Source organism: Salvelinus namaycush, chromosome 30 (assembly GCF_016432855.1).
Source record: "Salvelinus namaycush isolate Seneca chromosome 30, SaNama_1.0, whole genome shotgun sequence".
Lineage (NCBI taxonomy): Eukaryota > Metazoa > Chordata > Actinopteri > Salmoniformes > Salmonidae > Salvelinus > Salvelinus namaycush.
Genome location: NC_052336.1, coordinates 15,052,191 through 15,071,030, shown reverse-complemented (window position 1 = coordinate 15,071,030; position 18,840 = coordinate 15,052,191). Strand labels below are relative to the sequence as shown.

Sequence of the window (18,840 nt, the reverse complement as noted above, 5' to 3'; positions counted from 1 at the left end):
AAAAACTTTTATATTAATAAATTAAAACTGTCAATACTGTCAGTACAATAACAGATAACAGTACTATAATATAATATATTCATTTATTTTTTAGAAAGATAGTTACAAAAAGGACTTTCGACTGAAGAAAATAAGATATTACTTAAGAAAGAATAATCAGTTGTGGACAATAATAAGGTGGAGTTGCGTTCCAAGTCCTCTCAATCTCAGGCACATATTAATAACTCACAAATACTGATTTGGAAAACAGTGTGTGGGATCAGATACACTCGTATCTCTCTGATTCAAGCTGTCCTTAGTTTTTATTGTACTGACAGTATTGAATGGTTCTGACTTAGAATATGTGGACAACTACAAATACCTAGGTGTCTGGTTAGACTGTAAACTCTCCTTCCAGACTCACATTAAACATCTCCAATCCAAAATTAAATCTAGAATCGGCTTCCTATTTCGCAACAAAGCATCCTTCACTCATGCTGCCAAACATACCCTCGTAAAACTGACCATCCTGCCAATCCTCAACTTTGGCGATGTCATTTACAAAATAGCCTCCAAAACTCTACTCAACAAATTGGATGTAGTCTATCACAGTGCCATCCGTTTTGTCACCAAAGCCTCATATACCACCCACCACTGCGACATGTACGCTCTCGTTGGCTGGCCCTCGCTTCATACTCGCCGCCAAACCCACTGGCTCCAGGTCATCTACAAGTCTTTGCTAGGTAAGCTCACAGATCACTGCACCTGTACATAGCCCATCTGTAAAGAGCCCATCCAACTACCTCATCCCCATACTGTATTTATTTATTTATCTTGCTCCTTTGCACCCCAGTATCTCTACTTGCACATTCATCTTCTGCACATCTACCATTCCAGTGTTTAATTGCTATATTGTAATTACTTTGCCACCATCGCCTATTTATTGCCTTACCTCTCTTATCCTACCTCATTTGCACACACTGTATATAGACTGTCACGCCCTGCCCGCCTTTTCTTTATTATTTTGGTTAGGTCAGGGTGTGACAAGGGTGGTATGGGTGTTTTTGTCTTGTTTAGGGGTTTTTGTATACCTATGGGGTTTTGGTATTGTCTAGGTAAATGTAGGTCTATGGTGGCCTGAATTGGTTCCCAATCAGAGACAGCTGTTTATCGTTGTCTCTGATTGGGGATCCTATTTAGGTTGACAATTTCCATTTTGGTTTTGTGGGTTATTGTCTATGTGTAGTTGCATGTCAGCACTCGTGTTTATAGCGTCACGTTCGTTTTGTTATTTTTGTTAGTTTGTTTAGTGTTCTTTGTTTAAATAAAGAAGAATGTATTCATCTCACGCTGCGCCTTGGTCTCCTAGTTATGACGAACGTGACATAGACTTTTTCTACTGTATTATTGACTGTATGTTTGTTTATTCCATGTGTAACTGTGTTGTTGCATGTGTCGAACTGCTTTGCTTTATCTTGGCCAGGTCGCAGTTGTAAATGAGAACTTGTTCTCAACTAGCCTACCTGGTTCAATAAAGGTTCAATAAATAAAAAATTAATTGAACATCACTATCAGATAGTGTGTGTATCTATATTCGGGCCAAGAGGTTGATGATGAGTTTCTGCAGGTCCTGTGTGCGTCGCTGGGTGATTTCCAGCACCTCCTCATGGTTGGCGCGTTCCTGGCTGCCATACTCTGATACCACGCGGTTGGTGATGAGAGACAGACCAAACACACGCAGACCACCGTGACGAGCCACAATCACTTCTGGCACTGTACTCATACCTGAGTGAGAGGGAGCGAGAGACAGGGAGCAAGACAGAGTTAAAAGGGAGAGGTCAGAGGGAGACAGAGGGAGAGAGAGAAAGTGATATAGGAGGGTGTGGGTGTGTGAAGACAGGGGATAAAGAGGGGAAGGGAAAGATAGGGGGAAGGGGAGACCTAGAAAATGAGTAATGTCAAAGGATAACATGTACAGCTTCCTCCCTGTCAACCTGTTACCCTCTAACTGACACCACTCAGGGTTCAGATCAATTGAACTATGACCCCTGAAGCTGACCCCATTGGCATAGATATCCCACTGGGCACAGACATCAGTTCAACGTCTATTCCACGTTGGTTTCATTGAAATTACGTGGAAACAATGTTGATTCAGCCAGTGTGTGCCCAGTGGGATGTCAACTGATGTTGTGTGTTAGAGAGAAAGGAGCACCTGACATTTTCTGTTATTAACATCCGTTTGTTTGTTCCTAATTTTGTTTCTAGCTGCATGCACCTCTCCACGTGTGTGTGTGTCTACGTTTTATTGATGGTGTCATTGGTTAGATAGTATTACAAATTCCAGTGACTGATATTAGCACCTCACAACCCTGAGCTTCACACTCCACTCCCCATCACCCACAACTGGAGCCGAAGAGTCTAGGGGGCCCCATAAACCTGCCTCTCAAACTCTCCCTGACCTGTGTGAGATGTGCCCTGGTTGGTTGCTAGGGAGGATAGTAGGGGGCCTGTCACGACTTCCGCCGAAGTTGACTCCCCTGCCTGTTCGGGCGGTGCTCGGCGGTCGTCGTCACCGTCCTACTAGCCGCCACCGATCCCTTTTTCGTTTGTCTGGTTGTTTTGTCTTATTAGTTGCACCTGTTGTTTTTGTTTCGTAATGAGCTTCCCTATAATTAGGAGTTTGACCCGCCCTTGTTTTGTGCGGGATTGTTTTTGTTACGTGTGTGTATTTTGGGTGTTTGGCAAGTGTTTTCACTGCGCCCTGGATGTTCGGGCTTATTCAGTTTGTTGTAAAAAAGTAAAAATAAGGAATATTTTTCCCAAGCGGCTCTCTCTCTCTGCGTCTGGTTCTTTCGCTCACCTAGTCCCGCGTGACAGAATCCCGCACCAAACAAAATGGAACCAGCAGGAGCAGCCGCGTCTCCTCTCCCATCGATGGAGGAAAGGGTCCTCCATCACACCAGTGTTCTCCACAGAATTGGGTCGGCTATGGACCAAATGATGGAGAGGATGGATCGATGGGAGAGGAGTGGCCTTCCCACCTCATCTCCAGCACCCCCTCCTCCAGCACCTCCTGTTCCTGTTACAGCATCTGGCTCCGGGGCTCTTCGGCTGGCGCTCCCACGGGAGTATGATGGAACGGCGGCCGGGTGTCAGGGGTTTCTTCTCCAGCTGGAGCTTTACCTGGCGACCGTTCGTCCTACTCCCTCCGGAGAGGAGAGCGTGAGCGCCCTCATCTCCTGTTTGACTGGACGAGCTCTTGAATGGGCCAACGCAGTGTGGAATGGCCCAGACTCGGCGAGGGATCATTACCCTGAGTTCACCCGCCGATTCCGAGCTGTGTTTGACCACCCACCAGAGGGTCGTGCGGCGGGTGAACGGCTGTTCCACCTGCGTCAGGAGACGAGGAGCGTACAGGACTTTGCCCTGGAGTTCAGGACCTTGGCTGCAGGAGCAGGGTGGAACGACAGGGCCTTAATCGACCATTTTCGATGTAGCCTTAGGGAGGACGTCCGCAGGGAGCTAGCGTGTCGGGACACATTTTACATTTACATTTAAGTCATTTAGCAGACGCTCTTATCCAGAGCGACTTACAAATTGGTGCATTCACCTTATGATATCCAGTGGAACAGCCACTTTACAATAGTGCATCTAAATCTTTTAAGGGGGGGGGGGGGGGGGGGGGGGGGGGGGTTAGAAGGATTACTTTATCCTATCCTAGGTATTCCTTAAAGAGGTGGGGTTTCAGGTGTCTCCGGAAGGTGGTGATTGACTCCGCTGTCCTGGCGTCATGAGGGAGTTTGTTCCACCATTGGGGTGCCAGAGCAGCGAACAGTTTTGACTGGGCTGAGCGGGAACTGTACTTCCTCAGAGGTAGGGAGGCGAGCAGGCCAGAGGTGGATGAACGCAGTGCCCTTGTTTGGGTGTAGGGCCTGATCAGAGCCTGAAGGTACGGAGGTGCCGTTCCCCTCACAGCTCCGTAAGCAAGCACCATGGTCTTGTAGCGGATGCGAGCTTCGACTGGAAGCCAGTGGAGAGAGCGGAGGAGCGGGGTGACGTGAGAGAACTTGGGAAGGTTGAACACCAGACGGGCTGCGGCGTTCTGGATGAGTTGTAGGGGTTTAATGGCACAGGCAGGGAGCCCAGCCAACAGCGAGTTGCAGTAATCCAGACGGGAGATGACAAGTGCCTGGATTAGGACCTGCGCCGCTTCCTGTGTGAGGCAGGGTCGTACTCTGCGAATGTTGTAGAGCATGAACCTACAGGAACGGGTCACCGCCTTGATGTTGGTTGAGAACGACAGGGTGTTGTCCAGGATCACGCCAAGGTTCTTAGCGCTCTGGGAGGAGGACACAATGGAGTTGTCAATGATCTCGTGATGGTGAGATCATGGAACGGGCAGTCCTTCCCCGGGAGGAAGAGCAGCTCCGTCTTGCCGAGGTTCAGCTTGAGGTGGTGATCCGTCATCCACACTGATATGTCTGCCAGACATGCAGAGATGCGATTCGCCACCTGGTTATCAGAAGGGGGAAAGGAGAAGATTAATTGTGTGTCGTCTGCATAGCAATGATAGGAGAGACCATGTGAGGTTATGACAGAGCCAAGTGACTTGGTGTATAGCGAGAATAGGAGAGGGCCTAGAACAGAGCCCTGGGGGACACCAGTGGTGAGAGCACGTGGTGAGGAGACAGATTCTCGCCACGCCACCTGGTAGGAGCGACCTGTCAGGTAGGACGCAATCCAAGCGTGGGCCGCGCCGGAGATGCCCAACTCGGAGAGGGTGGAGAGGAGGATCTGATGGTTCACAGTATCAAAGGCAGCCGATAGGTCTAGAAGGATGAGAGCAGAGGAGAGAGAGTTAGCTTTAGCAGTGCGGAGCGCCTCCGTGACACAGAGAAGAGCAGTCTCAGTTGAATGACTAGTCTTGAAACCTGACTGATTTGGATCAAGAAGGTCATTCTGAGAGAGATAGCAGGAGAGCTGGCCAAGGACGGCACGTTCAAGAGTTTTGGAGAGAAAAGAAAGAAGGGATACTGGTCTGTAGTTGTTGACATCGGAGGGATCGAGTGTAGGTTTTTTCAGAAGGGGTGCAACTCTCGCTCTCTTGAAGACGGAAGGGACGTAGCCAGTGGTCAGGGATGAGTTGATGAGCGAGGTGAGGTAAGGGAGAAGGTCTCCGGAAATGGTCTGGAGAAGAGAGGAGGGGATAGGGTCAAGCGGGCAGGTTGTTGGGCGGCCGGCCGTCACAAGACGCGAGATTTCATCTGGGGAGAGAGGGGAGAAAGAGGTCAAAGCACAGGGTAGGGCAGTGTGAGCAGAACCAGCGGTGTCGTTTGACTTAGCAAACGAGGATCGGATGTCGTCAACCTTCTTTTCAAAATGGTTGACGAAGTCATCCGCAGAGAGGGAGGAGGGGGGGGGGGGGGGGAGGAGGATTCAGGAGGGAGGAGAAGGTGGCAAAGAGCTTCCTAGGGTTAGAGGCAGATGCTTGGAATTTAGAGTGGTAGAAAGTGGCTTTAGCAGCAGAGACAGAAGAGGAAAATGTAGAGAGGAGGGAGTGAAAGGATGCCAGGTCCGCAGGGAGGCGAGTTCTCCTCCATTTCCGCTCGGCTGCCCGGAGCCCTGTTCTGTGAGCTCGCAATGAGTCGTCGAGCCACGGGGCAGGAGGGGAGGACCGAGCCGGCCTGGAGGATAGGGGACATAGAGAGTCAAAGGATGCAGAAAGGGAGGAGAGGAGGGTTGAGGAGGCAGAATCAGGAGATAGGTTGGAGAAGGTTTGAGCAGAGGGAAGAGATGATAGGATGGAAGAGGAGAGAGAAGCGGGGGAGAGAGAGCGAAGGTTTGGACGGCGCGATACCATCCGAGTAGGGGCAGAGTGGGAAGTGTTGGATGAGAGCGAGAGGGAAAAGGATACAAGGTAGTGGTCGGAGACTTGGAGGGGAGTTGCAATGAGATTAGTGGAAGAACAGCATCTAGTAAAGATGAGGTCAAGCGTATTGCCTGCCTTGTGAGTAGGGGGGGAAGGTGAGAGGGTGAGGTCAAAAGAGGAGAGGAGTGGAAAGAGGGAGGCAGAGAGGAATGAGTCAAAGGTAGACGTGGGGAGGTTAAAGTCACCCAGAACTGTGAGAGGTGAGCCATCCTCAGGGAAGGAACTTATCAAGGCGTCAAGCTCATTGATGAACTCTCCAAGGGAACCTGGAGTGCGATAAATGATAAGGATGTTAAGCTTGAAAGGGCTGGTAACTGTGACAGCATGGAATTCAAAGGAGGCGATAGACAGATGGGTCAGGGGAGAAAGAGAGAATGTCCACTTGGGAGAGATGAGGATCCCAGTGCCACCACCCCGCTGACCAGAAGGTCTCGGGGTGTGCGAGAACACGTGGGCAGACGAGGAGAGAGCAGTAGGAGTAGCAGTGTTATCTGTGGTAATCCATGTTTCCGTCAGTGCCAAGAAGTCGAGGGACTGGAGGGAAGCATAGGCTGAGATGAACTCTGCCTTGTTGGCCGCAGATCGGCAGTTCCAGAGGCTGCCGGAGACCTGGAACTCCACGTGGGTCGTGCGCGCTGGGACCACCAGGTTAGGGTGGCAGCGGCCACGCGGTGTGAAGCGTTTGTATGGTCTGTGCAGAGAGGAGAGAACAGGGATAGACAGACACATAGTTGACAGGCTACAGAAGAGGCTACGCTAATGCAAAGGAGATTGGAATGACAAGTCGACTACACGTCTCGAATGTTCAGAAAGTTAAGCTTACGTAGCAAAAATCTTATTGACTAAAATGATTAAAATGATGCAGTACTGCTGACTGGTGAAGTAGGCTAGCTAGCAGTGGCTGCGTTGTTGACTATGTTTGAAAGTGTTGCTGGCTAGGTAGCCTCGATAACTGGCTAGGTAACCTCGATAACTGGCTAGATAATTACTCTAAACTACACAATTATCTTAGATACAAGGACAGCAAAGACAACTATGTAGCTAGCTAACACTACACTAATCAAATCGTTCCGTTGTACTGTTTCGGTAGAAGTTGGCTGGCTGGCTAGCTAGCAGTGTTGACAACGTTAGGACGGCGAAAATAGCTGGCTAGCTGACTTTGTTTAAAAGTGGAGCTGGCTAGGTAACCTCGATAACTGGCTAGATAAATACTCTAAACTACACAATTATCTTAGATACAAAGACAGCGAAGACAACTATGTAGCTAGCTAACACTACACTAATCAAATCGTTCCGTTGTACTGTTTCGGTAGAAGTTGGCTAGCTGGCTAGCTAGCAGTGTAGCACTGGCTAGCTAGCAGTGTTGACGGCGAAAATAGCTGGCTAGCTGACTTTGTTAAAAAGTGGAACTGGCTAGGTAACCTCGATAACTGGCTAGATGATTACTCTAAACTACACAATTATCTTAGATGCAAAGACAACTATGTAGCTAGCTAACACTACACTAATCAAATCGTTCCGTTGTAATGATTCGGTAGAAGTTGGCTAGCTGGCTAGCTAGCAGTGTTGACAACGTTAGAAGATTCGATAATTCGATAATAATCTGAACTACACAATTATCTTTGAAACAAAGACGGCTATGTAGCTAGCTAAGAAAAGAAGTGCTAAGATCAAACAAATCAAACCGTTGTACTGTAATGAAATTAAATTAAATATAATACTACCTGTGAAGCGAAGCGAAAATGCGACACCACACTCACGCTGGACGAACTTATTGACATGGCCATCCGTCTCGACAACCTGCTGGCTGCCCGCGGACGTTCGGAACAGGTCCTGTCGTTTCCACATCCCAGCCCTCCTGCTCCTATCCCTATGGAGTTAGGGGGGGCAGCATCAAGGGGGACCGGAGGAGGAGTGTCCTCCTGCACCAGTTGTGGTCGGCGAGGGCACACGGCCGACCGGTGCTGGAGGAACTCTTCTGGGAGTCGGGAGGGCAGGCGGAACACTACTCGATCACCCCAGGTGAGTCAGCACCAGACTTACCCAGAGCTTCCTGTCAGTCATATGTATGTGTTAACCTATTTCCCCGGGTTTTCTCCCTCTCTACAGCATAAGGCGCTAGTCGATTCAGGCGCAGCTGGGAATTTCATTGATCGGGGGCTCGCATTAAGGCTAGGGATTCCCCTTGTGTCGTTAGACCTACCTTTCCCCGTGCACTCCTTAGATAGCCGACCATTAGGGTCAGGAATGGTCAGGGAGGCCACGGTACCACTGGACATGGTAACGCAGGGTAGTCATAAGGAGCAGATTAGTCTGTTCCTTATCGACTCACCTGCGTTTCCAGTGGTGTTGGGAATTCCCTGGCTAGCTCAGCACAACCCGGTGATTTCCTGGCAACAGGGGGCTCTTAAGGGGTGGTCAGAGGAGTGTTCAGGCAGGTGTATAGGAGTTGCCGTTGGTGCGACTACGGTGGAGAGTCCAGACCAGGTTTCCACCGTGCGCATTCCCTCTGAATATGCCGATTTGGCTGTCGCCTTCAGTAAAAAGAAGGCGACCCAATTACCACCCCATCGACGAGGGGAATGCGCGATAAACCTCCTGGAGAACGCTGCACTTCCTAGGAGTCACGTGTATCCTTTGTCCCAGGAGGAGACAGCGGCTATGGAGACATATGTTACTGAATCACTGGGACAGGGATACATTCGGCCCTCCGCATCACCTGTCTCCTCGAGCTTCTTTTTTGTGAAGAAGAAGGATGGCGGTTTACGCCCGTGCATTGATTATCGAGGTCTAAATTCCATCACAGTGGGGTTTAGTTACCCACTACCTCTCATCGCTACGGCGGTGGAATCATTTCACGGGGCACGCTTCTTCACAAAATTGGACCTGAGGAGTGCGTATAATCTGGTGCGTATCCGGGGAGGAGATGAGTGGAAAACCGCATTTAGTACTACATCTGGCCATTATGAGTACCGCGTCATGCCATATGGGTTGAAAAATGCTCCAGCTGTCTTTCAATCCTTCGTAGATGAGATTCTCCGAGACCTGCTCGGGCAGGGAGTGGTAGTGTACATTGATGACATCTTGATCTACTCTGCCACCCGCGCGGCGCATGTGTCTCTGGTGCGTAAGGTACTTGGGCGACTGCTGGAGCATGACCTGTATTGCAAGGCGGAGAAATGTGAGTTCTTCAAACAGGCCGTTTCCTTCCTGGGTTATCGTATTTTTACCTACGGGGTGGTGATGGAGGATGACCGCGTTACAGCCGTGCGTAATTGGCCGACTCCGACCACGGTGAAAGAGGTGCAGCGGTTTTTAGGGTTTGCCAATTACTACCGGAGGTTTATCCGGGGTTTTGGTCAGGTGGCTGCTCCCATTACCTCACTGCTGAAGGGAGGACCGGTGCGCTTGCGTTGGTCAGCAGAGGCGGACAGAGCTTTCAGTCGTCTGAAGGAGCTGTTTACCAATGCGCCTGTGTTGGCGCATCCGGACCCCTCTTTAGCGTTCATAGTGGAGGTGGACGCGTCCGAGGCGGGGGTCGGGGCCGTGCTGTCCCAGCGCTCGGGCGAACCACCCAAGCTCCGCCCTTGTGCCTTCTTTTCGAGGAAGCTCGGTCCGGCGGAGCGAAACTATGATGTGGGGGACCGGGAGTTGTTAGCTGTAGTCAAGGCTCTGAAGGTGTGGAGACATTGGCTTGAGGGGGCGAAACACCCTTTTCTCATCTGGACTGACCATCGTAATCTCGAGTACATCCGGGAAGCGAGGAGACTAAATCCGCGTCAGGCTAGATGGGCCATGTTTTTCACCAGGTTTCAGTTCACCATCTCGTACCGACCAGGCTCCCAAAACACCAAGGCCGACGCGTTGTCCCGTCTCTATGATACCGAGGAGCGGTCCGTTGAGCCAACTCCCATCATTCCACCTTCATGTCTCGTGGCACCGGTGGTATGGGAGGTGGACGCGGAGATAGAGAGAGCCTCACGGTTAGAGCAGACCCCTCCTAACTGTCCAGGGGGGGTTCAGTACGTGCCGGGAGGGGTCCGGGATAAGCTAATCCGTTGGGCTCATACTCTCCCCTCCTCGGGTCATCCGGGCATCGAGAGGACAGTGCGGAGTCTTAGAGGGAGATACTGGTGGCCCACGTTGGCTAAGGACGTGAGATTTTATGTCTCCTCCTGCTCGGTGTGCGCTCAGAGCAAGGCTCCTCGGCACTTGCCTAGAGGGAAGTTACAGCCCCTCCCCGTTCCACAACGGCCGTGGACACATTTATCGGTGGACTTTCTTACCGATCTTCCCCCGTCCCAGGGAAGTACTACGATTTTGGTCGTTGTGGATCGGTTTTTCTAAGTCCTGCCGTCTCATCCCGTTGCCCGGTCTCCCTACGGCCCTGCAGACTGCGGAGGCCTTGTTTACCCATGTCTTCCGGCACTATGGGGTGCCTGAGGACATCGTTTCTGATCGGGGCCCCCAATTCACGTCCAGAGTTTGGAGGGCGTTTATGGAAAGACTGGGGGTCTCGGTCAGCTTGACCTCGGGTTTTCACCCCGAGAGTAATGGGCAGGTGGAGCGCGTAAACCAGGATGTGGGCAGGTTTCTGCGGTCATATTGCCGGGACCGGCCTGGTGAGTGGGCGAGGTATGTTCCTTGGGCTGAGCTCGCTCAGAACTCCCTCCGCCACTCCTCAACGAACATGTCCCCGTTTGAGTGTGTGTTAGGTTACCAGCCGGTCCTGGCCCCATGGCACCAGAGTCAGACCGAGGCTCCTGCGGTAGAGGACTGGATACAGCGCTCCAAGGACACCTGGAAAGCCGTCCAGGAATCGCTAAAGTTAGCAGGACAACGGCAGAAGAGGAGCGCTGATCAGCACCGCAGTGAGGCCCCCGTGTTCACACCGGGGGACAGGGTCTGGCTCTCGACCCGAAACCTGTCTCTCCGCCTGCCCTGTCGGAAGCTGGGGCCGCAGTGTGTGGGGCCGTTTAAAGTCCTGAGGAGAATAAACGAGGTGTGTTATAGGTTACAACTCCCTAGGTATTACCGTATTAACCCCTCGTTTCATGTGTCTCTCCTCAGGCCGGTGGTGGCTGGTCCCCTGCAAGAAGGTGAGGTGCCTGAGGTCCCTCCACCCCCTCTGGAGATCGAGGGGTCCCCGGCGTACACAGTACGTGCCATTCTGGACTCGAGACGCCGGGTGAGGGGCCTACAGTACCTCGTGGACTGGGAGGGGTACGGTCTGGAGGAGAGATGCTGGGTTCCGGTGGGGGACATTTTAGATCCTACTCTACTGAGAGACTTCCACCGCCTCCACCCGGATCGCCCGGCACCTCGCCCTCCGAGTCGTCCTCGAGGCCGGTGGCGGCGCGCTGCGGGAGCCGCGCGTCAGGAGGGGGGTACTGTCACGACTTCCGCCGAAGTTGACTCCCCTGCCTGTTCGGGCGGTGCTCGGCGGTCGTCGTCACCGTCCTACTAGCCGCCACCGATCCCTTTTTCGTTTGTCTGGTTGTTTTGTCTTATTAGTTGCACCTGTTGTTTTTGTTTCGTAATGAGCTTCCCTATAATTAGGAGTTTGACCCGCCCTTGTTTTGTGCAGGATTGTTTTTGTTACGTGTGTGTATGTTGGGTGTTTGGCAAGTGTTTTCACTGCGCCCTGGATGTTCGGGCTTATTCAGTTTGTTGTAAAAAAGTAAAAATAAGGAATATTTTTCCCAAGCGGCTCTCTCTCTCTGCGTCTGGTTCTTTCGCTCACCTAGTCCCGCGTGACAGGGCCGGACATTTACCCATCCTCTTGATTATACAGGTCACACAATACTTGCAGTCTCCCTCAAGCAGGTCTCTGCCCATCAACAACTGGACTCAATAATATCTCTGGACTTGTGGGATGGTGTGCATGCCCAAAATCCACTACCATTCCACAACCTCTCCCACTTTTCATCCCCATGTACATCCCCATATGCATCAACATATTCATCTTCCTCAGTGTGTTTAAATAAAGTTCCTGTGTGTTTGTTCTTTGGCTGCTTTATTCCCCTCTAACCGGGGGGCGGTGTTAGTGAGTCACAAACCAGTAAAATATGTAGAGCCGGGTCGCTCTCTTTCAGATAGAGTGCTCTTGGGGAGAGCCTTCTCCATTTCCTCAGTCAGAAGATAGTATACACATCAGAGGCCTGATGTGCTCCCTCAAGGTACAAGTTTCCCTTTAGCACAGATCTGAAAGCTGACCATAAATCAGTGTCTTGTACTCACCCACAGCGTCTGCCCCCAGGCTCAGCAGTATCTTGCTCTCTGCCACTGTCTCGAAGGCGGGGCCGCCCACATTGCAATACACCCCCTGTTGGAGGAAAGAGGAACAGCCCTGCTCCTCCGCAACCTCTCGAGCCAAACGGCCCAGGTCTGCATCATACGCATCCGACATGCAGGGGAACCGCACACCAAACCTACACTCACGCACACACACACACAGAACAGTAGACTTAACACACACACTGAACGCTCTCAAACATACACCCCAAAACCTCACATGCCAAAGTGTACTTTTTTAAAGTCCACACATACCTTCAACAATCAAAGCACCTAATGATGGTAATAAGAGCTCATCACAGCTAAATGACTCATTACCGTCATAACTCCATTTAGGTTATCGACATCTCATTATCAGTGGCTTAGCGATGACTGCTTAGAGGCACTTGAATTGCTAGTTCAGACTCAAACATGACAAATCTCAAATTACACTCTATTCTCAATACAGTAGAAAGTGCATAGGACAGAACCCCATAGAATAGGGTGTCATTTATGGTAATTTGGTCTCAGTGTTTTGGTGGCTCACTGATGATCAAAGGCACCTGTTTGATTGTCTCATAGTTTAGGTGTCTCACCTGTCATCGTTGTGTCCCCTCAGAGGGTTGATGCCGGCCAGGCCAGGCATATTGATGTGGTCTCTGATCAACATGATGTCACCAACATTGAACTTAGGGTTCAGTCCTCCTGCAGCGTTGGTCACTATCAACGTCTCCACCCCAAGCAGAGTAGACACACGCACCGGGTACGTCACCTGCACAACACACAGAATATACAGTACTACAGCAGTCAGAGTGGACCTACACCATTACAATGTCTTGGAGTGACAGAGAGCATCATCACGTTAATCAGCTGTCTTTACTTAGGACTCAGCAGCCCACTGCAGTCCCAACTATAATGTAATCTGCCAGCTCTGTGGTCAGAGTAGTCTAGGAGCTTCATGTTGGACAGTGACACAGCAGAATCCAAAACAGTACTATGTAACAAGCTCATGTAACTGATACTGTCTAAGCAGGACCTATGTTTACTGCATGTCTTTTTTTTACAGCAATTTGTCTTCAAAATACTTTTTTATGGAAAGCATAGCATACACAACATGGTATGTACTGTATGTGTGTTGCCTTGTGTTTCAGAGCGGAAGAGGCAGTCTAACCATGGCAATGCTGTAGCCCTCATAGTAATGGAACCTGCCCTGCATACAAACACAGGCCTTCCCTTGCAGCTCCCCAAACACCAGATTCCCAGCATGGCCTGGCACTGATAGAAAGAGAGAGAGAGAGAGAGAGAGAGAGAGAGAGAGAGAGAGAGAGAGAGAGAGAGAGAGAGAGAGAGAGAGAGAGAGAGAGAGAGAGAGAGAGATACACAAATATGGGGACAGCACAGGAGGCTGCTGAGAGGAAGAAAGCTCACAATAATGGCTGGAATGGAGTGAATGGAATGGTATCAACAACATGGAAACCATGTGTTTGATGTGTTTGATACCATTCCATTATTCCGTTCCAGGCATTACTAGGAGTCTATCCTCCACGATTAAGGTGCCACCGGCAGCTTGTGGTACACTGGCACATTCACACTAAAATACACCAACTTCCTTGCCAGATTTGGGTCCGACGAGGTGTTGCACACACACGTGTGCACGCAAACACACACACACACATACATACACACGTATGTTACCCTACATGGGATGGGATTAAGGGAGACAGATGAGGAAAGGAGGTGAAGTTGCAGGTCAAAGCACTAACAGGCCTGTCTACCTGGTGTGCAGTATGGTGGAGTTTGGTGTGTGTGTTTAGTAGGTGGGCATCTCCTTGTGTGTCTCAGTGGCAGGGCCAGTTCCCCTACCCCCTGAGGGGTGATTAAGCCCTGTACCCCAGAGCTTACGTCTGAGTAGGAAAACAACCCAGCTACCCCCCCATCTACCCACCATGGTCCCTCATTAATGATGTCATCTGGGACCAATGTTGATGACATGGCTTTAGAACTTTATAATGCAATGTAGTCATGTGAGGTGAAGAAGATGTTAAGCTACAGACTCACAACACAGTGTCAAAGATAAGTCTTCAAGGTTGTGTGTGTATACTGTACCTGTGCTCTGAGGGAAGTGAGGGATGTCTTTATAAGGGAAGGCTACACTATTCTCCAGTAAGTCTGCCAGCCCTCCCAGTCCAGAACCACAGATGATGGCCACCTTGGGCATGTGCTGCGTATGCTCCAGCAGCCAATCAGCTGTCTCTTTGTACTGCTCATAGGTGTACCTGCGAAGTGGAGTGAGAAAAAGAGAGAGAGAGAGGGAGAAGAAAGAAAGAAAGGGCCAACAGTGAAGGGTTAGGGGCAAAGGGAAGGATTTAGGGGGTGTAAATGCAGTTTTGTCCCACTCCTGCAGTGGAGCGTTTAGCTCAGGCCCAGGGCAGAGTAACTTGGCAGGATGGTGATGAATCACAGGCTGAGAAGCCTCCATAAGCAAATCCACTGGAGCACAGTAAGCAAGCAGTCCCTTACACACACATCAAAATGCGATACTCAACACAAACGCGTGGGTGGTGATGTATGAGTGTGTGTGCATGCACACACATGCACTTCCAACAAGTGGCCCCTGAAGCCTGATTGAAGGGTTAGGATGCGTAAATAAACCCCCATCCCTCTGGCCCCGTCAGCCTTGGTCATGGGGGGTGGAATGGCTTCAGCAATTCATCAAATTCGATCAATTCAATTCACTGGGTGAGTAGACATCTCTCACTCTGTCCTGAAGGCAAGGACAGAGAGAGAGAGAGAGAGACAGAGAGAGAGAGAGAGAGAGAGAGAGAGAGAGAGAGAGAGAGAGAGAGAGAGAGAGAGAGAGAGAGAGAGAGAGAGAGAGAGAGCGAGAGAGAGAGAGAGAGACCGACAGACAGACAGACAGACAGACAGACAGACAGACAGACAGACAGACAGACAGACAGACAGACAGACAGACAGACAGACAGACAGACAGACAGACAGACAGACAGACAGACAGACAGACAGACAGACAGACAGACAGACAGACAGACAGACAGAAAGAGAGACAGAAAGATGGTCTGTGGGGATGGAGTGGACTAGAGTTCTCTGACATGAGAAGCCATTGAAGAGAGCAATCAGTGTGGTTAATGCTCTCCCTCTCTCTCGGTGTATAGAGCTCTTAAAGGCAGTAATGGGTCAGTGTGGTTAATGCTCTCCCTCTCTCTCGGTGTATAGAGCTCTTAATTAAAGGCAGTAATGGGTCAGTGTGGTTAATGCTCTCCCTCTCTCTCGGTGTATAGAGCTCTTAATTAAAGGCAGTAATGGGTCAGTGTGGTTAATGCTCTCCCTCTCTCTCGGTGTATAGAGCTCTTAACGGCAGTAATGGGTCAGTGTGGTTAATGCTCTCCCTCTCTCTCGGTGTATAGAGCTCTTAATTAAAGGCAGTAATGGGTCAGTGTGGTTAATGCTCTCCCTCTCTCTCGGTGTATAGAGCTCTTAATTAAAGACAGTAATGGGTCAGTGTGGTTATTGCTCTCCCTCTCTCTCGGTGTATAGAGCTCTTAATTAAAGGCAGTAATGGGTCAGTGTGGTTAATGCTCTCCCTCTCTCTCGGTGTATAGAGCTCTTAAAGCCAGTAATGAGTGAGAGGTTGCAAGAAAAGGTAGCTAGAGAAAGGGCTATAGGAAAGGGAACAATGGGGTACTAAGTTAAGGTTGAACTAAGCAAGCAAAGAAGCAAGTAGTCTATTCTAGTCTAGTTCATCCTATAGAATGCAGGAATTGACATTCAGGCCTCAAAGACATTTACCCATTGGGCAAGTCAGTAATATATTTTTGTTGCCCAAAGATTATGATTACTTGCTGAAAATGTAAAATAGCTATTTTCCACTACACACAGGGGATGCACACACACACAAACACACATACACTCACACACATCACCACTCAAGTGTGTGTTGAACCAGAAAGACCAGACTACTGGAATTCTTTGCATCTAGTTGTTATCAGTAAAAAAAAATCACCTGCCACATGGGGCATCCACAGGCTCAACTTGCACGACTGCTCATGTCTGAGAAACCAGAAAAGTACTGAGAAACTAGAAAACAAACGATGAGCACGGAGTGCGCAACAGGGTAAACTAGATTGCCCAACATTGCCCCATGCCTTCCCTCCTACACAGAGCTGTCGAAGGTCCTGACGGTCGCCTTGGCAAAGTTCCTGTCCCTTGCGCTATGAATACGGAAGCGGGACCGACCACAGCACAGCAGCCGCGTTCAGAGCATTTGAATACCAAACAGGCCTAGTCTAATGTAGGCTACAACGAAAAGCCCTGATATACAGTATTTCTTCTCAGGAGCAGCCTAGAGAGGCATGTACTCTGAATTCTAATCTCTCCCTAGCCTAGTCCCTCCTGTAGCTTTGCAGGAAAACAACTCCAGTGACTGATGAGTTTTCAAGTTTGCATCTTGAAATTATGCAGTGGAATTCTGCATGTTTTAGCATTGTTTTTTGTAGGGTGAGCAGCCTCTGTAGTTTGTATGCTAAATAGACAGTTACTCTTTAATACGGTCCATATTCAACTATTTTATAGGTATTTACAAAAAGATTGCACACTATTAAGGATTAGGGTTAGTGTAACGGATGTGAAATGGCTAGCTAGTTAGCGGGTACGCGCTACTAGCGTTTCAATCAGTTACGTCACTTGCTCTGAAACCTAGAAGTAGTGTTGCACCTTGCTCTGCAAGGGCCGCGGCCTTTGTGGAGCGATGGGTAACGACGCTTCGTGGGTGTCAGTTGTTGATGTGTGCAGAGGGTCCCTGGTTCGCGCCCGTGTCGGGGCGAGGGGACGTACTAAAGTTATACTGTTACATTGATGCTGTTGACCCGGATCACTGGTTGCTGCGGAAAAGGAGGAGGTTGAAAGGGGGGTGAGTGTAACGGATGTGAAATGGCTAGCTAGTTAGCGGGTACGCGCTACTAGCGTTTCAATCAGTTACGTCACTTGCTCTGAAACCTAGAAGTAGTGTTGCACCTTGCTCTGCAAGGGCCGCGGCTTTTGTGGAGCGATGGGTAACGACGCTTCGTGGGTGACTGTTGTTGATGTGTGCAGAAGGTCCCTGGTTCGCGCCCGTGTCGGGGCGAGGGGACGGTTTAAAGTTATACTGTTACATTAGGTTAGGTTAGGGTAGGTAAGGGTTCCAAGTAGAACCGTTTCGGCTGCCAGGTAGAACCCTTTCTACAGAGGGTTCTACCTGGAACCCAAAATGGTTCTACCTGGGACCAAAAGGGTTTTACTTGGAACCGGCAAGGGGCAGTGGTGGAAAAAGTACCCAATTGTCATACTTGAGTAAAAGTAATTATACCTTAATAGAAAATGACCCAGTAAAATACTACTTGAGTAAAAGTCTACATGTATTTGGTTTTATATATACTTAAGTATCAAAAGTAAATTTAATTAAAAAATATAAAATATAAAAAGGATAAATAATTTCACATTCCTTATATTAAGCAAACACGATGGCATAATTTTCTTGTTTATTTTAATCAATGGATAGCCAGGGGCACACTCTAACACTCAGACATCATTCACAAACGAAGCATTTGTGTTTAGTGAGTCTGCCAGATCAGAAGCAGTAGGGATGATCGGGGTGTTCTCTTGACAAGCGTGTGAATTGGACCATTTTCCTGTCCTGCTAAGCATTCGAAATGCATTGAGTACCTTTGTGTGTCAGGGAAAATGTATGGAGTAAAAAGTTGCCGACATTATTGTCTTTAAGAATGTAGCGGTGTAAAAGTAAAAGTTGGCAAAAATATATAGTGAAGGACAGACACCCCAAAAAACATCTTAAGTAGTACATTTAAGTATTTTTACTTAAGTACTTTACACAACTGCCTATTGAGTCACCCGAAGAACACTTTTGGAACCCTTTTCTCTAAGAGAGTATAGGCTTATAGCCTAATCTTGTGCCTGCATAGCCTGCAGTGTTTTGGTTGCAGCGTGGTTTTATTGTGTGCAATATAGGCAAGCTCTCATCGAATTCAAACTGGCTATCTGTAGTCTATTTCCTTCCATCCACCTTGTATCATATGGGAAGGACGTTTTGCCTATCTACCTGTCACTTTGACCGGGGGCGTTATCAGAAACGAGAGCTACTGCCGCCACATTAGTCTTGCGCTTTCTCACTGCACTCTCAAATTCTCTATGAGGAATGATCGCCGTTGCTATGGCAATGATCTGGTTGTTCCGAGTTAATGGTTAATTCGAATAGGCGAAACATGTTTATGAGGTGATAGATTAAGGTTTATTCCTTCTGACCGAGCATAATATCATGTAGTCGTTTATTTATCGTACCTGCTCTCGCTGGTGGATGACATGTCGGCGACGGTTGTGGAAATTGTTAGATTTATTTCTCTCGCTCTCTGTGATACAGCTTTCGGTTTGAAAGATGGGGGTGGACTGATTCGCTCACGGGGTGGAATGACAATAGTGCAGCACGTGGACTGGCCTGAGGGCCAGGGCCGGCATGATGCAAGGGATTACCGGGGCTGAAGCCCCTTAGCCCAGGCCTGTGGGGGGCCCAAGAGGCCACAAAAAAATATAAATAAAATAAGTATATATGTATGTGTCGAACTGCGTTGCTTTATCTTGGCCAGGTCACA

At 49.4% G+C, this 18,840-nt stretch overlaps 1 protein-coding gene across 1 annotated transcript; it reads right to left on the bottom strand.

Moving 5' to 3' along the window:
* Nucleotides 1-1,567: 1,567 nt before the first annotated feature.
* Nucleotides 1,568-18,555, bottom strand: LOC120024822 (purine nucleoside phosphorylase-like). Its single transcript, XM_038969148.1, has 6 exons — nt 18,533-18,555; nt 14,288-14,457; nt 13,353-13,456; nt 12,778-12,953; nt 12,149-12,339; nt 1,568-1,764 (listed from the first exon to the last, which is right to left on the bottom strand). The coding sequence occupies exons 1-6, from the start codon at nt 18,553-18,555 to the stop codon at nt 1,568-1,570; spliced, it is 861 nt and encodes a 286-aa protein (XP_038825076.1).
* Between the last annotated feature and the right edge of the window lie 285 nt (nt 18,556-18,840).